The 13,029-nt window shown below is 41.8% G+C and overlaps 1 protein-coding gene across 6 annotated transcripts in view; it reads left to right on the forward strand.

Moving 5' to 3' along the window:
- ldb2a (LIM domain binding 2a) overlaps positions 1-12,552 on the forward strand; it is a 68,350-nt gene extending 55,798 nt beyond the window's left edge. Inside the window, exons 7-10 of one of the 6 annotated variants that reach the window (XM_058049547.2) lie at positions 454-577; positions 4,703-4,756; positions 5,321-5,457; positions 11,006-12,552. In XM_058049547.2, coding sequence (XP_057905530.1) covers positions 454-577; positions 4,703-4,756; positions 5,321-5,457; positions 11,006-11,239 — 549 coding nt within the window. In that variant the 3' untranslated portion in view covers positions 11,240-12,552. Of the gene's footprint in view, positions 1-453; positions 578-4,702; positions 4,757-5,307; positions 5,458-11,005 lie in introns of all 6 variants that reach the window. The other 5 variants (XM_058049555.2, XM_058049527.2, XM_058049538.2 and 2 more) reach the window with 5 other exon arrangements.
- The last annotated feature ends 477 nt before the right edge of the window (positions 12,553-13,029 follow it).

Below are 13,029 nucleotides of genomic sequence, written 5' to 3' on the forward strand. Positions count from 1 at the left end.
TCTGCTTCCTTCTCTTCAGTCTGAAAAATAAGCGGCCCGTTTCAGGCCGAGCGTCGAGACCCGGGTGATCGGAGGCCAGCCTGTTGGTTCAAACATCCAATTTGGTCCGGGGGTCTTTTAGCATAGTACACTCTGTGCGCTTATGTTGCTAGGCGACAGCATCATCCATGGCCGCCAAGAAAACGGAAGCGGTCCTGGTGTCGTTTAACCGCGTGCTTTTAACAGACTCGGGGTTGCTCTGACGATGAAGCCGCTCCTTCAAAACGATTTCATAAACCATCATAAACGCCTGATTTACTGCACAATTAACACTTTAATTGAGCAGCAAACCCCGCAGTTTTATGGATTTCTTTTAATGGGGAGCGCTGGCTCTGAAATAAACACCGCTCATTTGCATGGGAGGCTAACAGCTTATCTTTTAATTGATGGCGTCTTTCTTTCTTTTTTGGACAGTTGTGTGTCATCCTGGAGCCCATGCAGGAGCTGATGTCCAGACACAAGACGTACAACCTCAGCCCGCGGGACTGTCTCAAGACGTGCCTGTTCCAAAAGTGGCAGAGAATGGTCGCGCCGCCAGGTAACGACCCTCGCTCTCTCTCTTTCGCTCCACCGTTCCTACAAAATGAATCATTTTGCTTGGAGTCGAACACAAACGTCCACCAAGGCTAAACCATCCTCCAATCTGTAATTCGCGTTTAAAGGTTTTTGTTTCACCACAGCGCCATCTGCTGGATCTGGCGGGTCTCTGTCCGACTCACAGCTAAAACTACAAATACGTTATTGTGCCTGAAGAAGATCTAGCGCTGACCTTTGAGGTCAGCTGCTCTCCAGCATTAGAGGTCATTCGAGGTCATTACTTCTTCTACCGACAGAAATACTCCACGCTATGGCAAAAGGATGACTGGAGAGACAATATTCATCATAATAATGTAAATATATATATATCCAAGAATGCATAACACAATTTTTAAGGATGATCATCGCACTTAATAATGAATAACAATTTTTAAAAAATGTATTGATATTATTAACAATAAATTGAATTCATTAAAAAATACCCCAGACAAAATTTTGAGTAATAATTATGAAAATATTTATAATGAATAAAATAAAAAATATATAATATAAAAATATATAATAGATTCAATGTTTAAATGGCAAAAAAAGCTAATTCTACTTTTTAATTATTACCAATACATTTTATTTATATCAATTTATTTTATTCATAACATAAATAAAATATAAGTTTCACAGAATTGTGCCAAGTAAAAAAATTAACAAATGACAATGCTTAATAACAAATCGAAAAAAATCATAATATAATAATACTAAAAATGTTATTTATTTTAAAAAAAAAATCCAGAAGGATACATAACACAACTTTTAAGTGCCAGGGAAAGAAAATAAATAAATAATGATAATAATACTTCATAATTAATAATAATAATTAATAATGGCAATAATAGATTTTAGATTTTATTCATAAACAATACCCGATAACACTTTCAAAATGTTAAACGTTAAGGGAAGAAAAATAAATGCTGATAATAACACATAACATTTATAATAATATATAATGAATTTAAAAATACTTCATAATAAATATTCACCATTATCATCATCAGTGTCATCATAATGGTAATAATAATAATAATGGATATTAGATATTGGACAAAAATTTGAAAAAAAGTCATAAAAAAAATAATAAATGAAAGAGATCGGTAAATAAAGATATGTTTCCCTATTTGTTAAAATAGATACAAATACTTCCCAAAAAAAAATCAACTTTCCGTCATGGCTGACTTTATATGTTGTTTTTTTTCCCAATGTGGGTCCGTGTCTTTATTGCATCACTTTGCCTTTATGTGTCGTAATCCTTTAAAGAATGCTTTTACCCGTCAGGTGTGTGAAATGAATCAGCATTCAAGGCCGCCTCTCGGATCTCACCGGTCTTAACGGACCTCTCCGAGGAGCGGCGTCGTGCCGTGATTGATGTTCCAAAGGCGCTTTCTCACACCTAAAGGCCTTAAGCTGCCGGGATGTAAACCCAGGTTCCTTTTTTTTTGTGTGGGGTTGCACGTTGTAGGAGCTGCAATTTACAGCGTTGCTTAGCGAGGCGCGACGAGATTTTATTCTAAAAAAAAAAAAAAGGACTTTGAGACTTCAGGCCTGTGTGACTTTAATTAAGCGTGCAGGGTGTGATCAGATGAGGAGAATCAGACGAGGAGATCCAGCTCCCCAGTGTGGACCGTTGTCCACAGCGGACGTAGAATCAAAACATGGAACCCTGTGGGATCGATTCCAACAAGGTTTAAACATGAACTACACCATCATATTTTTTTATGCCAACTGGCCTCACGTTGACATGGCAGCTTTTTTCCTGCCATTCTTCTCCAACCTGGAAGCAGGTCCTTGCCATCCCGCCAGGAAGGAAGCCGCCGCCACATTCAGGCACTGATAAGTCTTTTATGCGAGGAGGAGGGGGGGGGGTGTGAGGGGGATGGAAGCCATTCCAGTGCGTCACCGACCGGAGGAAAGCGTCAGGATAACACAAAAGTGTGACAATAGTCTTTGAGCGCACATCTGTCAAAGTCAGGAATCCAAAGAGGAAAGATGCTGATAAGAAGGGAAAAAATGGCGTTGTTTTGTTTGTGGCTTTACATTGTTGCATTGTGGGACAGAAGGCACACATCTTTCCTCGCTGGGAGACAAAATACACCGGGAATATGGATTTTATCACTGAACAACATCCATTTGGGAACGCCATGACCTTCCTGTACACTGGGAAGCAACCATTTCATAGGAAGCAATGCAAATGATCTGTTCCAGGGTCAAACGGTGGCCATCTTTCAAGTTCAAAAACCCTAGTCAAAGATCCTTTATGGGACAAGAGCATTCTCTTCTTAAGGTCTTCCTGTAAAACGCTAATTCAAAGATCCTCGATATGAGCAGAGAGTTCAGTTGTTTTGCAGGACATACCGTAAGAACGCTAGTCAAAGATCCTCTATATGAGCAGATAGTTTTGTTGTTTTGCAGGACCTACCGCAAAAACACCAGTCAAAGATCCTCTGTGGGACAAGAGCATTCTCTTAAGGTCTTGCTGTAAAAGTGCAAGTCAAAGATCCTGTATGAGACAGTATTGTTGATTACAAGGATCTACTACAAAATCTAGTCAAAGATCCTCTATATTACAGGAGCGTTCTTCTGTTTATAAGAACCAACTGCAAACATGGTTGTCAAAGATCCTTTATAAGACAGGGTCTTCTGTTGATTATTACAAAACGCTAATTCAAAGATCCTCTATATGAGAAGAGAGTTCTGTTGTTTTTCAGGACCTACCACAAAAACACTAGTCAAAGATCCTCTATGGGACAGGAGCATTCTCTTCTTAAGGTCTTCCTGTAAAGTGCAAGTCAAAGATCCTGTATGAGACAGTACTGTTGATTACAAGGATCTACTACAAAATCTAGTCAAAGATCCTCTACATTACAGGAGTGTTCTTCTATTTGTAAGAACCAACTGCAAACATTGTCGTCAAAGATCCTTTATGAGACAGGACAGGGTGTTCTGTTAATTACTACAAAACGCTAATTCAAAGATCCTCTATATGAGCAGAGAGTTCTGTTGTTTTTCTGGACCTACCGCAAAAACACGAGTCAAAGATCCTCTATGGGACAAGAGCATTCTCTTCTTAAGGTCTTCCTGTAAAAGTGCAAGTCAAAGATCCTGTATGAGACAGGACAGGGTGTTCTGTTGATTACTACAAAAAGCTAATTCAAAGATTCTCTATATGAGCAGAGAGTTGTGTTTTTTTTCAGGACCTACCACAAAAACGCTAGTCAAAGATCCTCTATATTACCAGAGAGTTCTGTTGTTTTGCAGGACCTACCGCAAAAACGCTAGTCAAAGATCCTCTATATGAGCAGAGAGTTCTGATGTTTTTCAGGACCTACCGCAAAAACGCTATTCAAAGATCCTCTATATTACCAGAGAGTTATGTTGTTTTGCAAGACCACCACAAAAACGCTAGTCAAAGATCCTCTATATGACCAGAGAGTTGTTGTTTTTCAGGACCTACCGCAAAAACGCTAGTCAAAGATCTTCTATAGGACAGGAGCGCTAATTTTTGAACGCTATTACATGAAATATATATGACATGAGCGTTGTGTTTATGATAACTTACTGCAAAAATGTGAGTCAAAGATCCTCTATATGAGCAGAGAGTTCTGTTGTTTTTCAGGACCCACCGCAAAAACGCTAGTCAAAGATCCTCTATAGGACAGGAGCGCTATTTTTTTAACGCTATTACATGAAATATATATGACATGAGCGTTGTGTTTTTCATAACTTACGCCAAAACTGCGAGTCAAAGATCCTCTAAATGACCGGATCGTTCTGCTTCTATGGACTTGGTGCCCCAACGGCTGGTCAAAGATCCTCTATATGGCAGGACCATGCTAGGGTTTTATATGTGACAGAACTGCTTTGGGTGTTTTTAGGAATCTGCTCAAAAATGTTTACCACACTTTCGGACCAAAAACCGTCATGGGCCGGTTTTGGCCTGCTGGCCACCAGTTGGCTACCCCTGTCCTAAGTGTGGTGCATGTCTATAGCACATTTCTGCATTGTCTTTCATGTTTTATGATCAATATAAACCTTGCATTATGTATATTAAAAAAAAACGCTAATTCTCCCGTTTCAGCTGGACACCCACAGAACTTCAAAACGGAAATATTCCCCAGCAATCACAAAAAAGGTATCTTTTCTCCGTCAGATGGGGAATGTGTTTGGATGCTGAACTATACATGAAGCAAGATAAGGTGCCTGACATGACTCCTGCACGTTGGAGCAACAATGCTGCCATGCATGAACACTCGGGATTCTAACACAAAAAGCACATGGCTGTGACATCAGCACAACAAATGTTGCTTTGTTGCAATGCTGAGCGTTCATTCACGGCTTGGTGCAAAGCATGGAGATAATCCGCTAGTAGTGCATGGGAGATGTTGGTACCACGCATGGATCACTGTCTTCACTGCAGGCGCGCACAGCAGGGGGGTCCACAGTGCGGCCCGGGGGCCATTTGAAGCGACAGCTCATTTTTTAACAAAGAAACACATCCTTTGATTTATCATTTTTCCAAAGCGTGGACACCCCTGGTGTACAGCATATAGCGCACGTACACGCATGAACACCGTCCGCACGCCATGTGCCCCGCTGTTGGCCCCCGCCGTTGGCCCCCGCCCCGTCTCTTGTATCCGTCAGTATGCATTATGTTCTCTGGCATGGCCTCTGTTTGTCTTTGCTGGTCGCGCCAAAGCTGAGCCCGCCCGACAGACCACCACCAAGAGGAGGAAACGGAAGAACTCGGCCAGCAGCGCCAACAGCGGCGTGGGCGCCGCCGCCGGGAAGAAGCGAAGCCCCGCCACCAACTTCAGCCTCTCCAGTCAGGTACCTGTAAGCATCGACTCCACCTGGTTTGACTCTTCTTCTACTTTTTATTTTTGTGTTGTGTTTGTCACTTCAAATCTTTAAATGGGCCAAAAAATTGCAGTTGTGGGTCTCAAATTAGCTGATGTGGCTGTAGGCGACGTCCTGATGTAGACATTAATGAGTATACAAGATGGCGTAGTGGCGGCACAGCGGTCTAGTGGTTAGCGTGCAGACCTCACAGCTAGGAGACCAGGGTTCAATTCCACCCTCAGGCATCTCAAATTTGCTTCTGTGGCTGTAGGCGACGTCCTGATGTAGACATTAATGAGTATACAAGATGGCGTAGTGGCGGCACGGCGGTCTAGTGGTTAGCGCGCAGACCTCACAGCTAGGAGACCAGGGTTCAATTCCACCCTCGGGCATCTCAAATTTGCTGCTGTGGCTGTAGGCGACGTCCTGATGTAGACATTAATGAGTATACAAGATGGCATAGTGGCGGCACGGCGATCTAGTGGTTAGCGCGCAGACCTCACAGCGCGCAGACCTCACAGCTAGGAGACCAGGGTTCAATTCCACTCCGGTTTCCTCCCACATTCCAAAAACATGCTAGGTTAATTAGCCACTCCAAATTGTCCATAGGTATGAATGTGAGTGTGAATGGTTGTTTGTCTATATGTGCCCTGTGATTGGCTGGCCACCAGTCCAGGGTGTACGCCGCCTCTCGCCCGAAGACAGCTGGGATAGGCTCCAGCAACCCCCGCGACCCTCATGAGGAAAAAGCGGTAGAAAATGAATGAATGAAGATGGCGTAGTGTCTTGGGTGGTCAGGATCCTGTAGTATCGACCTCGGTATCTGCCTTCGTATATTTAGGGATTGTGTTTTGAGTGAACAATGGCAATCGAAGAGAGAAGAAGGGATTTGGGTAATGATCCAGGGCCCGGTGCTAGGTGGGTTCGCTGAGAGTAGATATAGCAAACTTTCTACCAGCAGATCGGAGAAGTTGAGGCTCTAAAACAAATCTTTGTTTCTCTTTTCCTTTTTTTTTCCCTGCTGTAGAAAAAAAAAAAAAAGTATTCCGTCTCGTCTCCCACACACTGTGTCCCCGTTTGGTTCTTGCCGCTATGTCTGTCTCTGCCGCGCTTTGCTGTCTCGTCATCTTCTCGCATTTGGTTTGCCCTCGCCGCCGTCTTCCTCTCTCCCACTCGTAGTGCACACAAACACACACACACACACACACACATACACAAATACACAACTACACAACAGGGCGTGCAATTGTTTTCTCCGGAGCAGACAGTTTGGATTTGTGCCAGCTCTCATTATCGCCTATATCTGTGTACTCGCATCGACACCCCTCCCCCAGCACCCCTCGCTTTTTACTCCTTCACATGGCACACACTGTACCGCACACACACACACACACACACACACACACAGGCCTCTTAACACTGGCAGCGTGGATGCTAACACGCCGGATACATATGTTGCACGCCTGCTGTCTTTGTCTGAGAAGTTGTTTGGGTTTTTATATATAAATATATATATATATTTTTTTTTTTTTTTGTGGAGCTGAGCACGAGTCTACGTGAGCCCAATGACAATGAGGAGTGGACCCTCACCAGGGGAGGGGGGGGGGCTAGAGAGAGAAAGTGTGTGTGTGTGTGTGTCCATAGGGATGGGACATTGAATGTGCAACACTGACCTCTAGTGGTCACGTGCTGCTTTAATCATAATGAGGGCTCTTGTTAGCAGGATGTTTTTTTGTTGTTTTTTTTCCTCTTTCAAGCCGAAGTCAGTTACTCTATCAAAAGCAAGGACTCAGAGAAGTAATAGATTACTTTTGAACTAACCATCCATCCTTACAAGTGTAATATTCTCCCTTTAATTGGCCAAGGAGGAACAATATTTGCTAGCTGAATTGGGTTAATGGAACCCGCATGCCTCACTTAAAGGGAAAATGCATGATTTTCTTCTCACTGTGTTGAAATGTTCATTTTTGATTAAATGTAAGGATTGTACAGTAAAGGCTCTTAGAAAAGCCTATACAGTACACGCAGTACTAATGTTTTTTTTTGTTTGTTTTTTTTTACACACCTTTCGCTCCTCCCCTCCAGACCTTTCTGCTAGCTTGATGTTGACGTTTGTAATGGATAGATAGGCACTAACCACAAATTAATAATAACATAAGATGGAGGCACAAATATATACATATTTGTGTGGCTGACAGCAGCTATGAGTGAAACAGGAAGTACATTTCTTTTGGCTTTTTTCCTGGTTTTTATTTATATATTTATTTAAATCTTTTTTTTTTTTTTTGGCTTGATCCCTTTTATATTCCGGATGCTTCCTGATGATTACCGATGGTGCTTACTAGTGGAGATTCGAACCCAGGGCAAATAAAAGATGTGGGCTTTTGTTTGTACATTTTACTCTAACAGTAATCCCTCGTTTATCACAGACATCACCGTGATAAGTGAATTTGTCGCATTTATAAGCCACATTTTTGTATAGTTTAAGCATAGCAAACATGATTATGACCTGCTAAGGTCAGGTTTCTAACATCTGTGGAGCCCTCTAGTGGTGAAATACTGTAATACATTGTAATTGTGAATGTAGTACTGTAGTCCACATTAGCCGCTAGCGATGTCGGTGAGACTGGCGCGAGACTCCTCACTACGGTTCCCGAGGGAACACATTTACTCCGAACATTATTTCCTTTTTACATGGCTTATTTACTCATATTCTGTCTGCTGTATTAAGTAAGACGAGTGTGACGCCATTTAAAACCTCAAGGAAGTACGCTAGAAGTACACTGTCCAGAAAAATACAAAGAACTCCTAACGTGCGAGTCTGTGTTATCTTATTTATGTCTAATACGTCTTATTTTCTAGGATTATATCAACTATTTTGGTTAATACAAATGTAAACGTGACTATAGGGGTGTTATATCATGTCTTGAGGGCTCTAATAATGTATATAGGGGTTTTCAAACAAAAATGTTCCGTTTATTCATATTGAATCCTACTTTGCGGAAATTCACTTATCCACTATTTTGGCTAATACAAATGTAAACGTGACTATAGGGGTGTTATATCATGTCTTGAGGGCTCTAATAATGTATATACAGGTTTTCAAACAAAAATGTTCCGTTTATTCATATTGAATCCTACTTTGCGGAAATTCACTTATCCACTATTTTGGTTAATACAAATGTAAACGTGACTATAGGGGTGTTATATCATGTCTTGAGGGCTCTAATAATGTATATACAGGTTTTCAAACACAAATGTTCCGTTTATTCATATTGAATCCTACTTTGCGGAAATTCACTTATCTACTATTTTGGTTAATACAAATGTAAACGTGACTATAGGGGTGTTATATCATGTCTTGAGGGCTCTAATGTACATACATGTTTTCAAACAAAAATGTTCCGTTTATTCATATTGAATCCTACTTTGCGGAAATTCACTTATCCACTATTTTGGTTAATACAAATGTAAACGTGACTATAGGGGTGTTATATGATGTCTTGAGGGCTCTAATAATGTATATACAGGTTTTCAAACAAAAATGTTCAGTTTATTCATATTGAATCCTACTTAGCGGAAATTCACTTATCGTGGTCGGGTCTGGAAACATGAGGGATGACTGTACGCCGTTCGATTCCCTGCTTATTGACATGAAAACGAGTGTTTTGTTCAGTTCCATTGCAAACATACATTAGAAACGCCGCTGTGTGTTTCCGAGGAGGAAATACGTCCCCCAAGATCCTTCCTGCTAATCTCTGGCTTTAAAAATGCTAATCAGCCTGCGCAACGAGAGCAACAGGGAACGACCGCCGGACCGCCCCGTTCAAAGCGCCGGCGTTGTTGCTAGCATGAAGGCTAGCTCTTAACGAGATGAGTAGTCAAGGAGGCCGTGATAATTACCTGACAATTAACACTCCCAAGTCTCACACTCGCCACCAGCTGTTCCCCTCAGAGAAGGAGGAGGAGGAGGAGGAGGTGCAGAGAGTGGTCCAGAGGAAGGTTGACGTTGGGCCTCCTCGCGAGAACAGATGGTGACTGCAAGGCTTGTTGGCAATCAGCACGTTTTCAAGCTAATGACTTAATTAGCTATGCAAATGGACAAATCAGTGTGGATATTGTCGTTTAGTTGAAAAGCTCACCTCAATGAATTAGCCGCATTAAGACATCGTCGGGCGGAAAAACGCTCGCCATGGGGGGACTTTACTCGGTCCCGACTTTGATCAATACACTGCTGGCTGGCACTCGGCACCAAACCCCATGTTTGTTTGGATTAACGCTTGTTGGATTGTTGGCTTTACGTGTGTGAGATGTATGGAGTAGATGTATGGAGGATACCAGGATGCTTTCAGGGGCTTTTTGCCTGTCTGTGCTTTTCAGGTGTGCAATTAGGATGTGGCTGCACTGTGTGTGTGAGTGTGTATATGTATGTGTGTGAGTGTGTAGTGGGGTAGCAGTGACACACATGACCAATGAAGCGTGCACTCCATTTAGCTGTGCAGCTTCCAGCAGGTTACAGAAGGGGGTGCTGTTTTCCCCCTTTAATAGTACATTTAAAAACTGCATTGTGTTATTTAAATTAAATGCAGTTTTTGTTTGATTTAAGTGTGACAAACGTGCAAAAAATGTCACATATGTAGTTTTTGTTTCCCAAAATGTATATATATAAACACACATATATATACAAGATACGCTGTTTGCCTGATACCAGTCTCTTTCATCATACTTTCAACCGTGTTATTATGTAGAGTGAAGTGTAGCGTTCAAAGACACCACGTAATTAAAGCAACAAGTGAATCTTTTTTGGCTCCATCTTGAATAATAATAATAAATTTTATTTGTATAGCGCTTTTCAGAGTACTCAAAGACGCTTTACAGTAGAGAAAAAAAATAAAAATAGAGTTGAGTAAAAACAGAATAAACGATTATCCAAACATTCATTCAGAGCTAAAACAAGGCTAAAAGCGGGGTCAGGTATAAAACGTTAAACGGATTAAAAACGGATTTAAACAGGTGGGTTTTTAGTTATTTTTTAACAACGTTCGTTCGTTAATACTCCCGCAGTGAGATGTAAGATTATAGTCCACTTCCTGTTTTTCTTTGTCTTTCTGTTTACTGAGACCATATAATAAAGTTGTGAGATGTTCGGAGTGTCCCTGAATCCACCTCACGGTTGTCTCGTGAGAATGAGGAAGTGTTGTCCCAAGGGCGAGACGCGTTTGGAGAAACATATACGGTGTTGGAATTGCGCTGAGTAAAGCTTTAAAAGTGTTTTAATAACAATAGTGTTGATTTTAGAGTCATTTCTTAGTGTTTGTTCTGCTTCCTGTTCGCGTTTCTTTGCCCACCAGGTGGCGCCGTCTCGTGGGCAAAATTGACGTCCATGATTGTAGTCCCTTTGAACTCTTCCTAGCAACAAGTGGCCTATATGTGTTATGGATTGCGTTTATATGTTTTTAATCATAGATTTTTTAATAATAGAATGCTTATGTAGTTATGTTGCACATCTATGTAGCACAAACTCAACCTTTTGTCTGTGCAGGATGTGATGGTGGTAGGCGAGCCGACCCTGATGGGCGGCGAGTTCGGGGACGAGGACGAGCGTCTGATCACCCGCCTGGAGAACACGCAGTACGACGCCACCAACGGTCTGGATGACGAGGACGACTTCACCAGCTCGCCGGCGCTGGGCAACAACGGGCCGTGGAGCAGCAAGGCGCCCAACGTCGGCCAGGACAGCAAAGCCGAGAGCGCGCCGCCGCAGGCCTCGCAGTAGGAGACCCGAGGACACGCACATCTGACAACTGTGGACGTTCTCTTCTTTTTTTTTTTTCTTCTTCTTCTTCTTCTACTTTCCTTGGAGAACACTGACAGCAGCAATAGCCACGCCTCCTGGACGCTTCACAGAAGAAGAAAAAACAGCAAGCTGCCTGCCATTCAAATGTACAAATGTAAAAAAAAAATAGCAAGGTGTGGACATCTTTTCATTCCAATTGTGTCTCCGGAGTGAGAACAGCTTTGTTGGCTGTGATTTGGTTGACCTGCGGGTCACGTGTCATCACAAGAAGAAGAAGGTGTTTTGTTGTTTTTGCTTTCTTTTAAAGCCACCAGCCGAGGACGCGCAAGCACATGTGGAGACAAACCTCAGCTTATTACGGCGCTAAATTGTTTTATTCCTACTTCCAATTAGCGGGAAATAACAGTCGTCTGCCACTACGGACAAAATCGTGTCTCTGGATTGTGTTTTTTTTTTTGGCACCCTCCTCCCTACTCTCCCCACTCTCCCCACTCTCCCCACTCTCGCATCACAGATTGTGATTTCATGCAAAGCAGCTGGATTGTATTCCTGGCTCAAGGTTGTCATTCTGCACATCACCTTTGCAGACATGATGCTTTATTTTTTTCCAAGACAATGTAACTCTTCTCCCTTTAATATTCCCAAATTGATGCTTTTCCTGCATGATTTTTACAACATTTGAGTTGAATTGGACTTGATTTGATACATGTGCTTTATAAAAAGACAACACTCTTTTGAGTTGATAAGTTTTGGAAGACTAAGAAGGTTTGTAGCTCTGTAAATACAGGTTGAGTCTATTTTGAAACCAGTCTTGAACAAGGGGCTATGCTTTCTGCAGAGGTGGGTTTGGATTTACTCACACACACACACACACACACACACACACCTCAACCTCTTTTGCTAGTGAAGAACCAAAGCCACAAAGTTGACAACAACATCGTCATGTTTCTTGTATATTTTGTGACAACACAAGTGCAGATCCAAAGTCCAAATCCACCCTGCAGAAATCAGACGGCCTCTTTGTATTTGTGTGTTCTAAATTCTAACGATTCATTAACACACAGTTCTCTTTTTGGTTGAACTTCCCAGAAGACAAAAGGCGCATGTCTTCACACAATTGGTTATTTATTTGTGCATTTTGTAAGGAAGCTAACACATTTCTGGATATGTTTGAGCCTAGTATTATTAGACACCGTTTGTACATTATATAGCAGAGGTGTTCCGTGTCATATCTGATGTCTGGTATGTATGCTTTACCATTATGTGTGCCAATAAACCGTGCTTACAAAGAACCGGTGTCTCACACCTCGCTGGTGGTTCTCAAAATCATGTTTATCACTTTTAATAACAATATTATTGGTTATATGGGGAAATGTCTGCATGGGAAACCAATAACAGCAAGTAATGGGAAAATAAATTGGGATATTTTGAAATGGCAGAGTTTCCTGCCGTTTTCTGACTCCAGGGCTGGAATGAGAACACATTCATGGATTCGAGGGCTCTGCTTAGCTAACTTCTGTTGTTGGGGAGAATTGACATGCAGCAGGACTCGGTGGACCTTTGGCGACACCAAGTGGCTTGAGTGGGTATTGCAACGTTATTGTGACGTAAAAGCGGAAGTAATATGCATTAAAAAAATAAATAAAATGAGGTGACAGATTTAATAAACAAATTAGCAATTTTATTGTCGTAAAGGAACACATTTTGAATTTAATTAATGTAAACAATTTTCTTCTTTTTGCGTGAGACAAGATAAATTATTGCACCGA

The sequence above is a fragment of the Doryrhamphus excisus genome, linkage group LG23 (genome assembly GCF_037039965.1).
Source record: "Doryrhamphus excisus strain RoL-2023G ecotype Guam linkage group LG23, RoL_Dexc_Guam_v1.1, whole genome shotgun sequence".
In the NCBI taxonomy this organism is placed as follows: Eukaryota; Metazoa; Chordata; class Actinopteri; order Syngnathiformes; family Syngnathidae; genus Doryrhamphus; species Doryrhamphus excisus.